Raw genomic sequence first — 23,542 nt, 5'->3', positions numbered from 1 at the left:
GAACATCTATTCCGGCTTCACACAACATCTATTTATATTTCACATAACATCCATTCCTGTTTCACATAACATCCATTCTAGCTTCACATAGCATCTACTCCTGTTTCACAGAACATCTATTCCGGCTTCACACAACATCTATTCATATTTCACATAGCATCTATTCCTGTTTCATATAACATCTATTTTAGCTTCACATAAGATCCATTCCTGTTTCACATAACATCTAGTTTCACATTCCAGCGAGTCCCACCTGACTGTACCACAGGTTACTTCAACCGACAGACAATGCATCCACTATGTCAACACAACTAAGGTATTTCTATTGTTCATCAACACAATACAGCAAAACACACCTGCATTTCCTCAAAACCACATGTATGTAATTACAGGTAAGTATGATGAAGCCTCAGGTCACCTGGATTAGATGAGGATTCTGTAAATACGCCAGATAATCCCCTCCCATGTCAAGGTCCCTGAGACTGATGGCCTGGGGTGCTTTCTCCTACAATAAGCCATCGCACAAGGTGAGAGTGTTGCTCCGTTGTCACAGTCTCCCAGCTGGCAGCCAGCGGAACTGATGTGGTGACAGACAGGTAATCTCACTAATTCAGTGTTCACGATTAGTGTCTGACCCTCTGACAAATCCGGCAGATTCGGCAAAGGTCTGATAGAAGTCTACAACCCACTGGCCCCAGTGTCTGACTGTATATTACACAATGACTTTGACTGAAGTTGTTATATGTGACATGTGACGCTTGTTTGCTGTTTATAAATCTTATGTTTGTTAATAATTTCAATGTCAATTATATGAAATGTTCAATCTGAAATGTGTGTTTAATTTTATTCTTTGGGTCCTGTGAATTTTCAATGGGTCAGACAGACAGCTGAAGCTTACGGGGCCCAATGTCCTGTTACTTTGAAACACCATTCGTGAACACTGCTAATTATGTTACACACCTGGAATTGATGGAGAAGGATACAAGTGGGATCTTCCCATCCACCCAGGGACCCGATCCACAAAGCGTTTACAGCGAACACTATTCATAAGAGTTTATGATCGAAATTAAGGCAGTTTTACTACTTTTTACGACCGATCCACAAAGCGTTCTTAATCCATTCGTAAAGAATACAGGGGTATTTCCCAGTGATGTCATTATTTCGAGGCAATCCTGTCACTCATTAAGCACACAACACTTTCCTACTGTTGCAGTCAACAACACCCCGACATGAATTCAAGTCAATCGTCGGCTACCATCAAGCATCCGAGGAAGAAAAACTTGACCCATACCGAGTTAAGTCGTTTCGTGGAATTTGTCGAATCAACAATCATTCGCCAACAATCTAACAAATATTATGAAGTAGAAAGCATGGGATGACATTTCACAGAGGTGTGTATATCATATGGAAGTAAATTGAAACCAGTCAAGCGAGATAATCCCCTAAAACAACAGGTGTTGGGTCAAATTAGATACCCATATGAACTAGAGACAAGGCTAGTGATAAGTGTTTAAGTAAAGAAATGTACTATCACGTTTGTTTACATTACAATTCCACCTAACACTCGTTACTTCCTAATGGCTCCAGATTGCTTGAATAGCAAAACACTTTGATTATAAAAGTAATTTAATTTTTTATTCATCTGTGCAATACTAGGATTGTCAGTTATCACTTGGTTTGTTTAATTACTCTGAACGCACACAGAGATTATGTAGGTTTGCGTTGTACGTCTGTGCAACAGCATTGCATCTGTATGGGCCCGAAGTTGGATGATTTGATTAACTGGGAGGGAATTACGCTTTCGTTCAGGGTTTTGCATTATTTTGAAAAGTGCATCAAGTCTGTAGCCTCATAGGTCAGTAAGCAATGAGTTGCTCAGGTAATATGGGCTGTGGGAGTGAGTGAGTATGGTTTTATGTCGCTTTTATCAATATCCTAGCAATATCACGGCGGGGACACCAGAAGTTGGCTTCGCACATTGTACCCATGTGGGGAATCGAACCCGGGTCTTCAGCGTGACAAGCTTTAACCATTTGGCTACTATAGAAACACATATAACACACAAACAGTTGAATACACACAAGGTTGGTCAAATGTGGGTACGACTATCTGACGGAAATAACTCTTAGCTACATCGCTGCCCTGGAAAGTTTGGCTGGGCAATATGATTTATGCCCGGGAGCGGCCCTTCCCACAGTGGCCCCTGAGTTTTCACGCCTTGTTAACGACCCTTCCTAGAGTGGCCCCTGAAGACTTACGTGTTCCCACACTGGACTCTCTTAATTTTGACAACTAACAAGTTGTCCCACACTGACCCCTACATTCACACCTTCTTAACGAGTTGTCCCAGAGTGGCCCTTGAATTTGGTTGTTACATAATAGACTGAGGGGCTACTCTGGGAATACACCGGCAATATCTATTGACAATTACAATGCATTGACACACAAAAAAAGCAACATCTTATCAAAATCGTCATCCACAAACCTTTGATCAACAGAGACCAAGGATACTACATACCATCGGCCTATGAAGAATTGATCAAACTATAGACTCTATCTACTTGTTGTTACTAATTGGTTTCCTATTATGTTGTTATTCTTGTACATCACTTCACCCCCACTCCCCCTGGCACTCTTGGATTTGTGTACACAAGACATTGTTTTCTTTATGCATTAATCCAATCTTATTGGCTTCGTGAGGTGAGGTGAAATTGGGTTTTACGTTGTGCTGGTGAATATTTCGCTCATATGACGATGTGCATGCGTGTGTATGTTTGGCTGCTTGTACTAGCCCAGACTTAAGCTGGTTTTATAGTGCTAGCCCACTCAGACACATTATACTGACTCTGAGCCGACCAGTCCTTGTTGTACCCATTAATGCCGAACGCCAGGCAGGGACCAACAAGTACCATATTTTAACGTCTTTTGGTTGGACGAGGTCGGGGATCGAACACGTTACCTTCCGCTCTCAAGTCGGATGCTCTAACCACTACACCACGGAGGCAGTCTTATTGACTTCATAATCTTATTGGCTACGTAATTATATTGTTATCTTTGTACATTCTCCCTCCTTGCATTGTGTAAACATGTTTTATCTATATATCTTCACTTTTTGTACTGACTCAGTATTCACCTGATGAAGGGGCAAGAATTAGCTCTGAAACGTCATGTAAAGAATAAAAAGAAGTTGTTATCCATAAAAGTGTCATGTATTCATGTTCATCCAACTTCTAAATGCCTTTCAAAAACTTGTTGTTACTACTTATCCCCCCTTGTTTATTGGCGTCATCACCAGTGCTGTTTCTTGTTGTCACTTTTAGCTTGATAATGATGTAAGAATCTACATCGAAACATCACTTAATGCAATAAACAAGAAGTTGTCATCCATAAAGTTGTAGGTTTCATTTTTTACAAATAAAATGCAATCCAGAACAGAAACGAGGTGTAATAGATGCTACATACATACCTATATCTGCTCATCCACAGCGACACAGTTGACTTCATTCAGTCAAATTCTTCAGGGATGTCTGTTGAACTTCTTCTTAAAATTGACATTGATGATGTGTCTGATAGCTCTTCTGAATATCTTCTGGTTTATCATCATTATCTTCATGATGTTTTATCATGTTCAATAATTCAAATCTTCTGATCTTAATAGCGACAGTTGATCATTGTAATCTTGACAATTTTCCTGTCAGATTCCACGATCACACAAAAATAATCACTTTGACAAATTTTCTGAAAATTAATGGTTATTTGGCAAAGCATCTCAGGGTGTTTTGTGTTCATGTCTTATCATCATGGAAATGAAAACATTTGGTATAATCTTAGTGGGAATAACCATCTCAGCTTCAGATAAGGAATGGGATTTTGACTCGAAATGAGGTACTCAGCAATAATACAGCAACATCACAGCAACTTGTGAAGATCCAGGTTAGAACTGGTCTTCAGCAACCCATGTTTGTCGTAAGGGGGACTAACGGGATCAGGGGTCAGGCTCGCTGACTTGGTTGACACATGTCATCGGTTCCCAATTGCGTAGAGTGATGCTCGTGCTGTTGATCACTGGATTGATTATCACTCGATTATTTACAGACAGCAGCCATATAACTGGAATATTGCTGACTGCGGCATAAAAATATATACAAACAAACAAACAATGTTTATCATGACAGCAGCCTGTAAATAATCGATACTGGACCTGACAATCCAGTGATGGATGTAATGAGCATCAATCCATGCTATTGGGGTATCATCAATGAAATACTGTGTCATCACTTCATCCATTTTTCTTACGACAAGCACAGGCTGCTGAGGACCTATATTGACCAGGAATCACTATTGGAATCTTTTGTATCAATACTCATATTTGTTTTACAAGGAAACACAAACATCTGTCATCCAAAATAACGGTAACTTTTGACGTCTTTCGTCTAAAAGTTTATTCTTGTGAGGGCCGGAAAAGTTTTGACAAAATCCCACAATTCCTACTGAAGATGACATGGCATGTCCACGACAACAGACATGATGAAGATGTCACATGACCTCAGAAAGACCAACCTACAGCATCTTCCGGATCAAAGGAGTTTAAACCTGTGAACAAAAGTATTCTCAGACTCAACACAAGCTGATTCGGAGGTCTTTCCTTCTGTGGACGGATTACATCACACCTTCAACCAGATGGAGCTGTAAAGTAGCCTTAATTCTGGTTGACAGAACTAGATGACCGCCCTCTACTGCTCAGAAGAAAACAGATGTGTGTGGATGTATGGACAAACATGCACAAGAACGACAAAGCAAAAACTCCAAATTTGACTTCAAAATGACTGTACCTGGATTACCTAAGCTGAAACATTCATAAAAATAACTGTTTTAAACAATTTTTGACATTCTCTTCCTGAAACACAAAGAAATGGAGAGGCGATGTTTGAATTTAAACTCAAAATCTCTTTCTGAATTCACGGCAAGAATCTGTGTGGTTCTTGTATTACCAGGAAATAGGTTGCCTTCGAGTATCAAATCCACTTCTGTATACTGAAAGCGGTCAAATGTAAGATATGGCACTATACTTTCTCAGTAAAATAAGCACCCACTTGTGGTGGCTGAGTGGGTTAGACTGCTGACTTTGTGTGCTGGCAGTCAGGTGCCAGACTCCGAGAATGTGGGTTCTAATCCTAGCTGGGACTCAACCCTAAACGTACTGGAATCTGTAATTTACTGAGAAAGTGTAATCCCAAATATAACATGAACAAATCTGTACTTGTTACAAATTATTGTCCAATATTCCAAAGCATAAATTTAATCTCGTGCTGTCCCTGTACAATACAAGAATCAGTTCATGAATCAAAAACAAAAGCCAATCCATTTCTATTAAAAATAAAAAATTGTGCATAATTCCAAAACATCAGAAGATCCTGTGTACCTGTAAAAAGAATCATTTCCTGAATCCCACACCAGCATCAGATCCAACTGGATCCAATGACAAGGACAATATCGCCTACCTGTTGAGGTCCTTCTGTGTCTTGAAAGCCATGACGATCTCATTGTCTTCATTCACCATCTCGTCATGGCCGCCGTAGGACTCCTTAGCGACGGTGTGCGTGGTGATGCTGCGGTCCGCCAACTCTGCCCGTAGGTGGAGACACTCGTCTCTCCGTCGATCAAGCTCCTCTCGCATCGCTTCCAGTTCATCTAGGAAGATGATGAGAATCGTTAATACAATGTCAAACCAGTTTCAAATAATTTTTTTTAAAAAACAAAGTTTGGATGACAGGGAATTATCTCGAACTGATCAAAGTCTTATAGTGGGCCTGGCATGTTTGGCAAATGACAGTAAAGATTCACACAATAGAACTTAAGTTTCCCACATCATATAATCCCATGTTACAAAATTATAAATTCTGCTTTGATAATTCCTAAGTGATGTTCTAATAATGAAATAAAACACATGTATATGTATTGGAATGTTTCCTGGTGTTATTCTGAACATGACGTGTAGAATAAAGCTTCAAAAATTAAGGCATAAGTATTTTGGAAATACAAAGACTTAAAACCCCATATTCAGACAGACACGTATTTGAAAGATAGTATTCATTATACAACTTGAAATGTCATAGAGAAATATGGTAAGAACATCAGTGTTACATCTGTCATTTTAAATATTGGGTAATATGCAATAAAAATCATGAAACAAACGGAAAAGGTTCATTCATCAGGTACATCAAACATTGTCCATTAAGAATTAGATATAGAATAGTATTTTGTTTAAGCTCAACTTAATTTTAGTTTCCTTGTTACAAAGTAGAATCATTTGATGAAGGTCAGAGGTAACTTCGCAAGAGTTACGCCAAAATCAGAATGGTGTATATTTAACATGTCACTTTTAATGTGCAATAAGCAAATGGTATTAGTAGCATAATCTAATGATATGAACATTGTTAGGTGTAGACAAACTAATGTTGTTCAAAACAACATAATTGAATGAAATCTGGTTCTTCAACATCATAATGAAACATGTTATTTCTTGAAGTAAGTGAACTTGAACAGTGATCCAAATTTAGCTCAACCATAACTGACCACCATTTAAACAAAAGCATAAAATTACAATTTTGTGAACACTTAACATTGACTAAATGAATCCCACTTATTGAATAATAATTTCATATATAAACATTGTCTTTATCTTTTGAGGGAGGATTCCAAACAGATGCCAGCCCAGATTGAAAGTTTGGAGTAATCAGTTGGGTTAAAACGAGCAATTTCATTCGAAAATGAGAAAAGTTGAAAGTTGCAGAAGTTCACAGAAGCTCTCAGTAAGTCTCATTACAGAATGTTTAATGCCAGAAGTGCATTATCAATTTGCTCCCCTCCATAAATGTAAATAATGAAGACCAGAACAGTAAAGTGGGGCAGGAAAACGATGAAGGCTAAAACCATGAGTGAGCGAGTTTAGTTTTACGCCACTTTTAGCAATATTCCAGCAATATCACGGCGGGGACACCATAAATGGGCTTCACACATTGTACCCATGTGGGAATCGAACCCGGACCCCACTGCCCCGCTAAAACCATGAAGATGAAAACTGAAACTATTATGACAAAATGGTCACCAAACAAAACAAAATTTTAACTATCATGACAAAATCGAAACAATCAACATCGTACTATTATGACAAAATCGTAACTATGGTGGTTACAGAATCCCAACACTTTTTCATCTGTCAAACATATGAAGCCCATATCCTCACATGACTGACTGACTGACTGAGTTTGGTTTTAGCTTTTAGCAATATTCCAGCAATATCACGGTGGGGGACACCAGAAATGGATTCACTCATTGTACCCATGTGGGGATTCGAACCCGGGTCTTCGGTGTGAAGAGCCAACGCTTTAACCACTAGACTACCCCACCGCCCCTCCTCACATGAACATACAAGGTCAACTTTACTAGTTTACTTGTTAAAGTGGGATCCATGAAGCAACAGTAACTTCTTAGTAAGAATATAAATTTGAGCATCGTCAGTACTTCATCAGCAAGCATACACTACGCCCAGTGTTCCTTGTTCTAGTGCCAATGCTCATCTCCAAAGGGCACATCTGAGTCCCATGGCATGAAAGAGGTGAGGTGAAATGGGGTTTAACGTCACGCTTAAGAATATTTCGCTCATATGACGACGTGCATGCGTGTATATGTGTCGCTGCTTGTGAGTGAGTGAGTCAAAATGTATCGTCACATCGGCAATATTTCAGCCATATATATCGTGGCTATTTGTTCTAGCCCAGACTGAAGCTGGTTTTATAGTGCTAGCTCAAAGATACCATGCTGCAGTTAAGCATGAATACCCCACTCAGACACATTATACTGACTCCGAGCCGACCAGTCCTTCTTGTACCCATTAATGCCGAGCGCCAGGCAGGGACCAACATTTACCATATTTAAGGTCTGGTATGATGCGGCCGGGGATCGAACCCGCGACCTTCTGCTCTCCAGGGCGGAGGCTCTAACCACTACACCATGGAGGTGGTTGGCATGAAAGAAAAAACAATTCAATGTGTGTGCTGAAGTGTTTGTTTGACTGGAAAGGGTTGCTGGTAAGAAACTCCAATCCAGCATTTGGTCACATCTTCAAATCTTCACAACAAAATACAGCTGGGGACACATTCTACCCAGGATCCATAAGGGAGTGAGTGAGTATGGCTCTACTTTACCAGAAATCGGCTTAAAATATTGTGGGGAAGCAAACCCAGGTCTTCGGCTAGTCGAGTGATCACCGTAACCACTATGCTAGCCCATGGTCACCGATGGATAAGAGTGAGTGAGTGAGTTTAGTTCTACGCTGCACTCAACAATATTCCAGCTATATGGTGGCGATCTGTAAAGAATCGAGTCTGGACCAGACAATCCAGTGATCAACAGCATGAGCAGTGATCTGCGCAACTGGGATCCGATGACGTGTCAACCAAGCCAGCGAGCCTGACCACCCGATCCCGTTAGTCGCTTCTTATGACAAGCATGGGTTACTGAAGGTTCATTCTAACCCGGGACCCCCTCCGTGGTGTAGTGGTTAGAGCGTCCGCCCGGAGAGCAGAAGGTCGCAGGTTCGATCCACGACCGCGTCATACCAAAATACGTTAAAATATGGTACTTGTTGGCACTCGGCATTAATGGGTACAACAAGGACTGGTCGGCTCGGAGTCAGTATAATGTGTCTGAGTGGGGTATTCATGCTTCACTGCGGCATGGTATCTCAGTGGGCTAGCACTATAAAACCAGCTTCAGTCTGGGCTAGTACAAGCAGCCGCACATACACATACACACGCATGTACGTCGTCATATGAGCGAAATATTCTCAAGCACGACGTTAAACCCAATTTCACCTCACCTCATTCTAACCCGGACCTTCACGGGTATTGATAAGAGTGAGTGAGTATACCTTTACACACCTTTGGGCAAAATTCCAGCAATATCAAGGCGGGAGACACCAGAAATGGGCTTCACACAGCATGTGAGGTTTCGAACCCAGGTCTTAGGCACGACACTTTAATCACTAGGCTACCCCACCGCCTCCTTAAGGACGAGAGAGCATAGTGTATCCAAAAGACTGACTGACTGAGTTTGGTTTTACGCCGCTTTTAGCAATATTCCAGCAACATCACGGAGGGGGACACCAGAAATGGGCTTCACATAGCATGTGGGGATTCGAACCCAAGTCTTAGGCGCGACACTTTAACCACTAGGCTATCCCACAGCCCCCTTAAGGATGAGAGAGCATAGTGTATCCAAATGAATGAAATACTGACGATGTAGACCAACATGCTTTGCCTACCTAAAATACACTTGACATTTCTAACCACTGTTCTCTGTTTGACTATGAGAAACACAGGCAATTAAAAGGACACAAAACACCAGATTAACGTAAACACCATCCTCGACACTCAGGGGAATATTTTCTCCAAGGCCCTCTAAAGACCCCTGAGTCCTTATAACCATAAATCTTGATAACTCATCAAGACCTTACCTTGAAGATAAACTATTTCAATGATAGAAACACCAGTTTACCATAAGATCATCCTCAGCACTCAGGGGAATATTTTCTCCATGATCCTCAAAAGCACCCTGAGCCGTTTACAATCATACATATCTTGATAACAACATCAATATCTTACTTCGAGGTAGGGGTGTCACGATACACCAATCTCACGATACGATACGTTTCACGATTTTAAGGTCACGATACGATACGTATCGCAATACATAATTTTCGAACTTTTCATAGCATTACCTTACCGGCAACGTACGGGCTCGCTGATTGGTCCATCAAAATAGTCTAGCCAATCACAAAAGCTGATAGTTTCCAACCTATTTTTTAAGTAAAGCTAGCTACATCTATTTATCTGAACGGTCTCATATGATTTTACTATCAAGACTTTGACTGAGAAGGATATAGCATAAAAATTTGAATCGATAAAGTTTTAAAATAGGAATCGATACACGCAAGCATGTATCGCGTATCGTATCGTCAGTAAAAATGTATCGATGCATCGATACATTCGCGTATCGCGACACCCCTACTTCGAGGCAACACTATTTCAATGATGTAATAATAGATGTAATTCATTTACAAAGTCAGTTATTAATACATTACAATTTTTGGAAAAATAAGAAGAAAATACTCATGAGTGAGAGGACAACAATGTCATACGTACAACATGGATTAACATGCATGGCATAAATACAGAACAGAATATATGATATAATCAACAATACATCAAATGAAAATATAATATCAGGTGCACCAAGAAGAGGACAGTGAAGTATTTCATGGGGTGGGGGTGTGTGGGGGGCATGGGAAGGGGAGGTAAGGGATGTTTCATGAGGGTAAACAGTGTATAAGATATTCTTTATAATATGCTTGGTTGATGCCTTCTGAGTCAAGTAACAGAAATACAAAGTTGAAAGCTTAATCTCATGGACAGCCAAAGACTGCTAAAAAGGCAAAGAAAGACAAAATCTGGAGGATATAAAACAGTATATATCCATAGGATGTATATCTTTAAACATCCGTAAGACATATATCCGTATATAGCCTCATCATCCCGATCCCATTAGTCACCTCTTACAACAAGCATGGGTTGCTGAAGACCAATTCTAACCCTGATCTTCAGAGGTCGATGTCTGAATGAACCTTACACAAAGACACACTTCCGCAAGTATACCAGTCCCTCCTGGATTCCACAATTCCACTTTTGCAGAATAAATCACGGAAATTACCTTCTGATGCAGAAAAACATCTGGTCCACGGAAAATGCATTTTTATGCAGAATACCTGCAGAATTTGCCATTTTTCTGCAGCGGAATTTACTTATTTTGAAAGTTTACTCAAGATTGACTATCAACCGAAAACGAAAAGTAGGGGTAAATGTCAAAAGTATGATTGATTACACAAAAACGAACTGAGACATTTGTTATAACAATATTTTCAAAATATTCACAAATAAAGATGATTTATTCATAAGGTAATCTTTCCTTAAGCACCTCACAATAATATCATTGGAATCTCACACTGCAATTAAGGTAACAAAATCAATCTTTTTGAAGATTGAGATTTCATTATTTTGTGGGTTTTTTTCAAGCTTTTTACTGCAGAATTGTTTGCAGAATTTTTAAAAATGGGATGCAGAACTTACCTAAATTTGTCACGGAATTCTTAAAAATTCCTCGCGGAATCCAGGACGGACTGGTATACTTTTTATCAATAGAAATTTGAAAGATTTAACCTAAACCTAATTAATTAACCTAAAACATATCTATCAATGACAAATACACTTATATTTGTGATGTGAATTGAGAGAAGGCATGACAACCGTGGCAGGTAGTTAGTTCTGTGGTTTAACAGGACCCAGTGTTAGAGTGGTCCCTCGGGTGGGAGACGAATACTTATCTTACCCTCAGGCGACTTAGCTTTGTCAGCTCTCCCTCGCTTAGAAAACCGCCTAAATACTACAGCATTGCATCAAAGAACACAATGTTCAATAACAGTGCAGCAGTCAGGGAAACTTGGCGGCAGGGATTGTATGAGTGCTTGGTCGAGTTTGTGTAGGAGCATGGATGTCATTGACAGGTAGTGAGACCAGAGATCATGTAATAAGTGGGACGGCCTTGAGCCAATGTACAAAACCATCAGCTCTACTGTGCAGACTATGTGAAACTGAATCCCTATGGGGGAACAAGCAGGGGAACTGGGTTCCGGGGAGCTGGGGGCCTGGTGGCTGGAGGCCTGAGGCCTGGGGAGCTGGGGCCTGAGCGTGCGTTTCTGACTGTGTGTCTAACGGGAGTGAAGGTTTTATTGGTGAGACTTTGGGGTTTTCAATAACTATGCAGTTTTGGTGTTTTTTGGAACAGGATTCAAACGGGTCAGACTTTGTATGCAGGACAGGAATGGGAACATTCCCTTACTCTTTTTCCCCCTCTGTGAATGACGTCTTAATATAGATCCTCCTATATTTCAGAGCAAAGCAGACAGGACCAGCATGAGAAGGCAGCCAAGAAAACCGAGTTGAGAGGTCAACACAAGGACACACACACCACAGCCACATGCAAGTTAGATAGAAAGAAAGAAAAGTCATGCATGTGAAAATACTGCAACACATCGGGCGAAAGTGTAATCCAAATATAACATCCGTTACATTTCACTGCTGTCTGATGGCATTGTGTGTTCATAGCTTTTGGCAGTGGGGCGGGATTGTGGGGAATTGAACCAGGGTCTTCGCGTGACAAGCAGAAGCTTTAACCACGAGACCACCCCACTGCCCCCTTTTCGTGGAAGCTGTGATGGTTGAGTGGGTTAGGTGGAGTTATTACACCTCACTCTAAGAGTGAGTTTGAATCCCAGATGGGACACAACCAACATATGAAATAGAATCTGAAGGACTACTGAGAAAGTGTATTCCCAAATGTTACATATGTAATGTATCAGGAATTCAACACTCAACCAGCCTAGTATAACATCCCAAAAATTCTTTTTTAATTTAGGATCATTTCAGTCGTGACGTCATGGATATTTTTTAATCGCAAAAAATTATACTTTTAAAAAATTGGGAAAAGATGAATCAATATTTCATAAAATTTTCATCTAACAGATTCTTCCTCTTCTACAGATCTGATTTAACATACTGTTGGAATTAGTTGCAGTTTTATAACAAGTGAAGACAGCAAGAGTAGAAGTCAAGAAAGAGGAATAAAAGTAAAAAAAAGACAGCAACAAATAACACATAAGGCATAAAAAAAGTTACATGCAATAAGGAAGTATTAACGCAACTGCAGATCCAACCATTACAATAACCATCATTACATTCTCCCCTTTGCTATTTCTACTTTACACTCAGCAATATTTCAGCTTCATGATGGCAGTCTCTAAATATTCAAATCTGGACCAGAAAATCCTGTGATTGACACAATGAACAGCAATTTTAAATTGAATCATGTCAATGAATTCAACCACATGATCCTGTGAGTCAGTGAGTATCTTTTACGCCGCTTTTAGCAATATTCCAGCAATATCACGGCAGGGGACACCAGAAATTGTCTTCACACATTGTACCCATGTGGGGAATCGAACCCGGGCCTTCGGCGTGATAAGCTAACACTTTAACCACTAGGCTACCCCACTGCCCCTGTAGATCCTTTGAGACCATAAAGTTATCAGGGTTCGTACAGATTATCAGCCATCAAATTAAGGCCTTTTAAGGGGCCTTACAAGGCCCAATCAACAATTATAACAGCATAAGTTGGTCAAACACATAAGTAGCTGAATACACGAGGTTGGTCAAATGTGGGACAGACCATTAGAGGGAGATAACTCTTAGATACATCGCTGCACTGGGAACGTTCTGCTTTGCAGTGGAGTTTGATTAACACTCTCTGTCATTGCAAGGTATTTTTATTATCTTTAAGTTTCCTGTAAATCATAACTTGACAAGTTTTGCTAAATATAGGACCTTTTGGACAAATCACTGGCAATTAAGGTCTTTTCAAGGCTAAAATGAATTTAGGGCCTTTTTAGGGTAAAATATCCAAATTTCAGGCTATTTCAAACCCATATGAACCTTGGTTAAGACAAAGACTCTGATCATGCTTAATATTTTAATACTGCCATGAAGAAACCTAGCTGTTGTCTCTAAAGATATCAGGGGGCGCGATGGGTGAGCTGGCTAAGGCGCCAGGCTAGTGATTCAGTGAGGTTGAGGTGTCGGGATCGAGCCCACTTGTGACCGCGGGTGTAAAAACCTTGGAGTCAACTTTGTGTGCAGACTCTTTCAGTGTTGTCACAACCCCTAGTGTACAGTACACAACCCTGTGCACTTAAAAGAACCCACGAATCCGTTGGTAGATGACCAGATGGTGGCCACATGAATACGTGCAAACACCTAGTTGTGGGTACAGCAACGTGCAGTGATCTTGGACAAAGTACTGTGACTATGTGTCCCAGTCCACCCACCTGTGAATAGGTACCTCGTTAGGATGAGAAAGCCACAACTCGGTGCGCCTAGTGGCTGCAAGAGTTGTATACTCCCCAGGGAGTTGAGATTGATAATAAGACGTGCCGTTGAGATTGACATCCAATGATCGAGGGAAAAATACCAGCGCCTTGAGCATACACTAGTTGCCTGGATATGTGTGCTATATAAATATCCTATAATAATCAGCAAAACTGTTTTTAAACATCTCTACACTAGTAGGCCATTACATCACATACAGAGACACACGCATACTATCAACACCCTCAAACCACTCACCGAGGAATTTCTTGCCGGCGGGAGACATCTTGCCACTGTTGTCAAAGTTTGTACTTGCGGCAATTGACTTGTTGAGAGAGGATACTTCACGTTTCAGTTTGTCGTTCTCATTCTGAAGTTCCTGCATCTGAAAACAGCCATTAACTTTGTGAAAACATGTAACTTAATTAAACCATGTCCGCATCACGTGCAGCTCTTTCATAAACACATTGACAATTGCTCACATTATATTTGAAAAAACTGGAAATAAACAGTAAAGTTTCATCATCAACCTTAAACTTATCATGGCAAAATAACTGAAATGAGTAGGCCAGTTTTAGCTAAGTTAAGGGAAGTGTTTTATTAAAAAATGTGCATTTTTCATATGTGGAATTAGTAAGCTTCAAAAGGGGATTCAAGTGTTCCACTATCATTCACAAGAAGAAAGAGACAAGCAATTAAGCATGAGTCAGGATAAGGAAAAATATCAGTTAACAGAAACATGGGTTACTTCCCTTTGGTGTATGACAAGAACATTGTGTGACATAACTTACATTTAATTTCCGTTCTGTTTCATGCAAATTGAATAAGTATTTTGTGATATTGGTAAATCAAGAGAGATGTGAGATTTTGTGGAATAATATGAGAAGAATTATAGTATCTGTCTAAGAGTACCATGTAACACATACTTATATTTCACACAAGAAACGTCATATTTATGTCATGTCCATATCAAAGAGCATGCATTGTTAGCAAGTCATGTTCCTTCATGAAAAGTCTGCCTCAATAACATATTCACACACGTCAATAAAATGTTAAAAAACAACTTAAAAATATTTAACCTGAAACTCTTATATGAAAAATTTCAAATTTGATCATGTTTGTCCTCCAGTCAACACTCAGATGAAAGCAAAACGACATAAGTACAGAAAGAGCTAAACAGCAGCTCAAAACAAGACATAAGTAGTTGAATATGTCAAAGTTGAGACAAGAGTTCAGACAGAATCATCTAGAATTTCAAGGTCAGTAGTTTTTGGCTTTCAATCGTGTGAATTTTTTGGGGGGAAAATAAGTGATATTCAAAATGGTCTTATCATCATAAATGCCAGAGGTACCTTAACGTAGTTTTCAGTGAAAATAATGAAAAACAAAGCATTAAAGCCTCTTTCTTGGATGTGAAACAAAAGTCATTAACTACAATTAACATTTGTTGCAGAAGTTTTTACCAACACTCACTGCAGACTTTTTTTAACTCATGTTTGTTGCCGACATATAGCCAACTTTGGCCGCAGACTTTTGAAATGATGACATGTACTGCAGACTTTTAAACTGATGACATTTACTGCGGACTTTTAAACTGACGACATTTGCTGCAGACTTTTAAACTGACGACATTTGCTGCAGACTTTTAAACTGACGACATTTGCTGCAGACTTTTAAACTGACGACATTTGCTGCAGACTTTTGAACTCATGATATTTGCTGCAGATTTTTATAAACAGTTTCTGCAGTCATTTGAACAAACTTTGTATTGCTGCAGACTTTTGAACAAACTTTTAATTGCTGCAGACTTTTGAACAAACATTTGCTGCAGACTTTTGAACAAACATTTGCTACAGACTTTTGAACTGATGACATTAACTGTAGACTTTTTATCAACATTTTATGCAGACTTTTAAATTGATGACATTTGCTGCAGACTTTTATACTGACGACATTTGCTGCAGACTTTTAAACTGACGACATTTGCTGCAGACTTTTGAAGTCATGATATTTGCTGCAGATTTTTATAAAGAGTTTCTGCAGTCTTTTGAACATTTTATGCAGACTTTTGAACTGACAGCATTTTCTACAGACTTTTGAACTGACAACATTTGCTGCAGACTTTTTATCAACATTTTCTGCAGACTTAGAACTGACGACATTTGCTGCGGACTTTTGAACTGATGACATTAAGTGCAGACTTTTTAATCAACATTTTCTGTTGACTTGTGACCAAACATCAGCCTCTGAGCAGATCTAGAAAAAGTCCTGGTTCAATTGAACGCTACAATAGTGCTGCAAGTACAGAGTATTCATAATAAGGCTCTAGACTGTTAGATCCTACACATAATAATATATAATAATACAGTAGATTTGTTATGCGCCAAAACTCCAGACACTTGGTGTCTGCTCATTTCGCCAAGTTGTTCCAATAGCCGGAGCATAATGACGTGCTCTCGAAGCTCTCTTAGCGCTAAGATAGTCATAAGTGCCATACATTAACATTAACTTACAGCTATCTTAGCGATAAGAGAGCTTCGAAAATCTAGGCCCAGAATTCCCAATTACTATTACTTAAGCAACCAGCAGTAAGTCATTACTGACGATCCTGGATCAATTGTGACTCGGAGACTATTGTGACATTACCAAAACAACATTCACTCTCTTACTAAAATAATTTTGAATATCGTGGACAGTTTAGCTGAGACTAGTTTTGCTATTACTTAAGAAATAAGTCATTCTGACTATTCATGAACCAGAAAATAATTTTGATCATTTCCTTAGTAATTGTAAACATTTAGCAGTAAATTACTGATTCTGTCCTCGAGACTATTGATTCCTAAACAACGCGGACCGATCATCAGAAACATCAGATTCTGCAGCTTCAGTGAAATACGCGCACAGGGTACTACTATGGCGGGCGGTCTGTAAATAATCGAGTCTGACATGGAGAATCCAGTGATAACCCCATGTGAGTTGAGGATGGGAACCGAAGTCAGTGATACTGACCAATCCGTATACACAAGTGAAGTCAGATTCGCAGCTTCAGACATGGAACAATATGGATAAATAACCCTGTAGTTGAGGATGATAGTATCAAGTATACACATTATATTGAGATGCTTTGGTTATATTTACAAAGTACATCTTTCATTATATTGAGATATTAATAAAAGCTTTTTAAAAATTGCCAAAGTATACTCAACTACATAAGTTAGGGAACATGAACATCTTTAGAGAAACATTTTTTGTAAGTTTCAATGATTTACACACAATTTTATAAAACTATCCACAAAGATATTCAAGGTCCTTAGTTTTTACTGTCCAGATAATGTTATGATAGCGATATTGTCTAAGATCTACACTGACATCTGGAAGAGAAGAGAGCAAAGTGAAAGATGAACGATGAAGCTTAAAGACAGAGATTTGTACCTTCAAAACAAAAGTAGAATTTAAGACAAAACAAAAAATGAATAAACCATCCAAAACATGTGGTGAAAGAATATAAAACAGACAAATAATCAGTATTAGCAGCATATTTACAAAATTAATTTTTGAAAGTGCAAAGATTACAGTAGAACTGAATAATGGTCCCTGAATAAGACAAATTCATCTTTTAAACCAAGTTTGGGGTGTTTATGATTTACAGTGAATTTGTTTCAAAATCACACCTAACATGTTTTGGTGAAATTAAAATTGAAATGTGAAATATGTTTTGAGAACATACAAATCTCATTTGGTTAAATATTAATGCAAAAGTAGAGGGTTAAACAGGCAGTCAGCGGGAGAGAGTTAAGGCTCCCATCATGCATTGCGTGAAGCCCAACCCTTGTGGTGGGTGGCAGGCGGCGCATATACCTTCAAACTCTCATAGGCGAGGTCACCACCGATTCTCTCTTTGCCATTTTCGTTATCATCTCGCTCCTCCAACTCGTTTGTCAGTTTGTTTTTAACGAGCTCTAAAGCCTTTACTCGTTTTTGTAGTTTAATTACAAGGGCTACGTCATCTGCATTTGCACCCATTTCTTGCTGTGGAGGAAGGTCAGGGTCAAGGTCAGGTGAAGGTCAAGGCAAAGGTCACATGGGCTAATGGAAGCCATACACTTGCAGGATGGGGAAAAACACTGGTAGTGTTCTCAAGACAACTGACAAACATGCACAATTTCAAAAAAGCAAATATGCATGACAATGAAAAATAAATGATTCTAGAGCAGCTGGCCACACTTTGCTTCATATTTGACATGATTCCAATGATTTTTTAATGCCATTAAGAAGTGATAAACATAAAGGATGTCAACTTCTTTATTGTGAGGAACACAAAGTTTCGGAGTTTATTCTTTCTCCTTCATCAGATGAAAGATAAAGGACATGAAGAGGAACACATTTTATGGACAGACAACTTCTTTATTATTTATATACAGTGGATGCAATATACCTATCCATAAAAAGTCTTCCTCTTCATCATACCAGCTTCTAAATGCCACTTAAGTAAAATAAGGTGAGGTGAAATTGGGTTTAGCGTCGTGCTTGAGAATATTTCGCTCATATGACGACGTGCATGCGTGTGTATGTGTATGTGCGGCTGCTTGTACTAGCCCAGGCTGAAGCTGGTTTCATAGTGGTAGCCCACTGAGATACCATGCCGCAGTGAAGCATGAATACCCCACTCAGACACATTATACTGACTTCGAGCTGATCAGTCCTTGTTGTACCCATTAATGCCGAAAGCCGGGCAGGGACCAACAAGTACCATATTTTAACGTCTTTTGGTATGACGCGGTCGGGGATCGAACCCGCGACCTTCTGCTCTCCAGGCGGATGCTCTAACCACTACACCACGGAGGCGGTCAAGTAAAATAAGGGGTGGTGGGGTAGCCTAGTGCTTAAAGTGGGCTTAAAGTGGGAGACCGTTCGATTCCCCACATGGGTATAATGTGTGAAGCCCTTTTTCTGATATCACCCTCCATGATATTGCTGTAATATTGCTAAAAAGCGGCGTAAAATCTCACTCACTCACTCACTCCTCAAAATAAAGAAGTTGACGTTCTAGAAAGGCATTTAGAAGTTGGACCAAATTGGTCGAAAGACGTTGACATCCATAAAAATTCTTGCAATTCAACAATGTCACAACATCAGAATCAAAATCATTTAATAGCCCAAAATTATTTTCACCCATCATGTTTAACCAATATATTTCTAAAAACTCTGGGATCAGTGTCTTGAGAACGGCAATGCTTTTGGTGCAGAATATCGTAAACTGGATTAATACTGCAAAGTAACAACAAGTAAACAAGGAAGCCATGCTATCCTCATGGCTGACAACATCGTCTTCAAGAAATACAAAAACATACAAGTTAATAAAACATGCACCTATTCCTTTTTTGAGTGAAGTTTAATTTTCCCATTCCAATTTCAAGAAAGTGTTAATATCAGAATAACTTTTAAATATGTTGTTTTGTTTTGGAGGGGAGAATGTATAACAAAAATATGCCATGTGCTTTTCTTTTTTTGAAAAGGTTAAAACGTTCAAAAGATTAACAAAGAAACAAACACCGTATTTCAAAATGAACATTCTCTTAAATGTTCAAAAAGATATTTTCCTAAAAGTATAATAATAAAGGAAATAATGCATCTAAACATATAAATAAAGTTTGTTTTCAATTGTTTTCATAATTCGGAATGAGAATAATAAATAGAAAATGCCAGTAACAGATCATTAAGAATGTCCAATGCAACTTTCATACATAATGCTATTCGCCTACAACTTAATTCAAACATATGGTTTATGTGGATGTTATCAAGTCTTCTTGGAAAAAATATGGACTTAATATTATCCCTACGTCTGGACTTATTTCATTCCAACCAAGCTTCCCACGTTATCCACATCCAATAAAACAAAAGTACAGACAGCCACAAGATTTTGTTTCCATGACAACCGCCAATACCTTGAGAGCCTCGAAGGCAGAGTCAGACATCATGGTGGGCGATGCCCGAGGGCTCTCCTCCTCCATCCTCTCCACGCTGCGTTGCAGGGACTGCTTGTCTCGCTCCAACTCCTTCACGCGGTTCTGCAACTTCAGCACCAGACCCACGTCTATCGGCTCTCCCTCCTGCTGAAATACACAATCATTGCAGGAGGGCATAATCATTGCAAACATCATTCAATTAGGGGTGCAAACAGTCAGTTAGTGGGGCAAACTGTCAGTCAGAAGATCCAAGTCTATCGGCTCTCCCTCCTGCTGAAATATGCACATAATCATTGCAGGGGCAAACATCATTCAATTAGGGGGGCAAACAGTCAGTTAGTGGGGCAAACTGTCAGTCAGAAAATCCAAGTCTATTGGCTCTCCCTCCTGCTGAAATATACACATAATCATTGCAGGATCATTGCAGGGCAAACATCATTCAACAGACAGTCAGTTAGTGGGGCTCTCCCTCCTGCTGAACTGTCAGTCAAACAGACCCAAGTCTATCGGGCTCTCCCTCCTGCTGAAATACACTCATAATCATTGCAAACATCATTCAATTAGGGGGGCAAACAGTCAGTTAGTGGGGCAAACTGTCAGTCAGAAGACCCAAGTCTATCGGCTCTCCCTCCTGCTGAAATATACACATAATCATTGCAGGAGGGCAAACATTCAATTAGTGGGGCAAACAGTCAGTTAACAGACCCACGTCTATCGGCTCTCCCTCCGGCAAACAGTCAGTTAATCATTGCAGGAGGGCAAACTGACCAGTGAGGCTATCAGCAAACAGTCAGTTAACAGACCAATGTCTATCGGCAAACAGTCAGTTAACAGACCAACGTCTATCGGCAAACAGTCAGTTAACAGACCAATGTCTATCGGCAAACAGTCAGTTAACAGACCAACGTCTATCGGCAAACACTCAGTTAACAGACCAACGTCTATCGGCAAACAGTCAGCACATTCACATCTATCTGCTCAAAATCCTGCTGAAGAAACACATAACTACTGAAGGGGGGCAAGCAGTAGTCAGTTAGGGGGCAAACTGTCAGTCAGTCAGCAGACCCACATCTATCTATTCACCCTCCTGCTGAGGTACACACATATCCAGTCAGACAATCAACAAGTTTGTCAGTCGGCCTTGACAGCTGAAAAAAGTTAATGTTTTCTTTCCTTTTCTTATACACGACATCAGCAATGAAAATTCTGCATCTATATAAAAATTATTAAGTAGGGCATACCTAACACTACTCGATCAGTTTTTTAATATATTTGTCAAGTCACAATAAAAGATGATAAAAAAAACTCGGAACTTTGTCCCTGCTTCTATCCCTGAAGACAACAGATGAAACACAACATTTACCTTCTTCCCTGTGACCTCGTTCACGACCGAGTCAAGCAGACTGGTAGGTGGTGCTGCTTTCCTCTTGGCTGTTTCATAGCCCAGGTCCTGAAACATAGTTTGTTTGTCGTTAACAGGATAGTTTACAGTCTTCTTTACAGATTTGTTTGATGGCTTGTACTTTAACACCTAACTTAGCAGTGTCCAAGGTAAATCATTCAACACTTAACTGAGCAGTGTCAAAGGTAAATCATTCAACACTTAACTGAGCAGTGTCCAAGGTAAATCATTCAACACTTAACTGAGCAATGTCCAAGGTAAATCATTCAACACTTAACTGAGCAATGTCCAAGGTAAATCATTCAACACTTAACTGAGCAATGTCCAAGGTAAATCATTCAACACTTAACTGAGCAATGTCCCAGGTAAATCATTCAACACTTGAGCAATGTCCAAGGTAAATCATTCAGCACTCTGAGCAGTGTCCAAAAATCATTCAACACTTAACTGAGTAATGTCCAAGGTAAATCATTCAACACTTAACTGAGCAATGTCCAAGGTAAATCATTCAACACTTAACTGAGCAATGTCCAAGGTAAATCATTCAACACTTAACTGAGCAATGTCCAAGGTAAATCATTCAGCACTTAACTGAGCAATGTCCAAGGTAAATCATTCAACACTTAACTGAGCAATGTCCAAGGTAAATCATTCAACACTTAACTGAGCAATGTCCAAGGTAAATCATTCAACACTTAACTGAGCAATGTCCAAGGTAAATCATTCAACACTTAACTGAGCAATGTCCAAGGTAAATCATTCAACACTTAACTGAGCAATGTCCAAGGTAAATCATTCAACACTTAACTGAGCAGTGTCCAAGGTAAATCATTCAACACTTAACTGAGCAGTGTCCAAGGTAAATCATTCAACACTTAACTGAGCAATGTCCAAGGTAAATCATTCAGCACTTAACTGAGCAATGTCCAAGGTAAATCATTCAGCATTTAACTGAGCAATGTCCAAGGTAAATCATTCAACACTTAACTGAGCAATGTCCAAGGTAAATCATTCAACACCTAACTTAGCAGTGTCCAAGGTAAATCATTCAACACTTAACTGAGCAGTGTCCCAGGTAAATCATTCAACACTTAACTGAGCAGTGTCCAAGGTAAATCATTCAGCACTTATCTGAGCAATGTCCCAGGTAAATCATTCAACACTTAACTGAGCAGTGTCCAAGGTAAATCATTTAACACTTAACTGAGTAATGTCCAAGGTAAATCATTCAGCACTTAACTGAGCAATGTCCAAGGTAAATCATTCAACACTTAACTGGGCAATGTCCAAGGTAAATCATTCAACACCTAACTTAGCAGTGTCCAAGGTAAATCATTCAACACTTAACTGAGCAGTGTCCCAGGTAAATCATTCAACACTTAACTGAGCAGTGTCCCAGGTAAATCATTCAACACTTAACTGAGCAATGTCCAAGGTAAATCATTCAACACTTAACTGAGCAATGTCCAAGGTAAATCATTCAGCACTTAACTGAGCAATGTCCCAGGTAAATCATTCAACACTTAACTGAGCAATGTCCAAGGTAAATCATTCAACACTTAACTGAGCAGTGTCCAAGGTAAATCATTCAACACTTAACTGAGCAATGTCCAAGGTAAATCATTCAGCACTTAACTGAGCAATGTCCAAGGTAAATCATTCAACACTTAACTGAGCAATGTCCAAGGTAAATCATTCAACACTTAACTGAGCAGTGTCCAAGGTAAATCATTCAGCACTTAACTGAGCAGTGTCCAAGGTAAATCATTCAACACTTAACTGAGCAATGTCCAAGGTAAATCATTCAACACTTAACTGAGCAGTGTCCCAGGTAAATCATTCAAGTGTCCCAGGGAAATCACTTAACTGAGCAATGTCCAAGGTAAATCATTCAACACTTAACTGAGCAGTGTCCAAGGTAAATCATTCAGCACTTAACTGAGCAGTGTCCAAGGGAAATCATTCAACACTTAACTGAGTAATGTCCCAGGTAAATCATTCAACACTTAACTGAGCAATGTCCAAGGTAAATCATTCAACACTTAACTGAGCAATGTCCCAGGAAATTCATTCAATGCCTAACTGAGCAATGTCCCAGGTAAATAATTTAACGCTAACTGAGCAATGTCCCAGGTAAA

At 39.5% G+C, this 23,542-nt stretch overlaps 1 protein-coding gene across 1 annotated transcript in view; it reads right to left on the bottom strand.

Annotated features, from left to right (window-relative positions):
• LOC124261674 (unconventional myosin-Va-like) overlaps positions 1-23,542 on the bottom strand; it is a 164,673-nt gene that overhangs the window by 49,459 nt on the left and 91,672 nt on the right. Inside the window, 6 exon segments of the mRNA XM_046696023.1 lie at positions 5,502-5,691; positions 11,956-11,997; positions 14,295-14,421; positions 17,895-18,065; positions 19,982-20,149; positions 21,366-21,452. Coding sequence (XP_046551979.1) covers positions 5,502-5,691; positions 11,956-11,997; positions 14,295-14,421; positions 17,895-18,065; positions 19,982-20,149; positions 21,366-21,452 — 785 coding nt within the window.

This window comes from Haliotis rubra, unplaced genomic scaffold (assembly GCF_003918875.1).
Source record: "Haliotis rubra isolate DU_JTF1 unplaced genomic scaffold, ASM391887v1 Scf803, whole genome shotgun sequence".
In the NCBI taxonomy this organism is placed as follows: domain Eukaryota; kingdom Metazoa; phylum Mollusca; class Gastropoda; order Lepetellida; family Haliotidae; genus Haliotis; species Haliotis rubra.
Note: the sequence above shows the minus strand (reverse complement) of the source record. Positions and strands in the feature narration are given on the sequence as shown.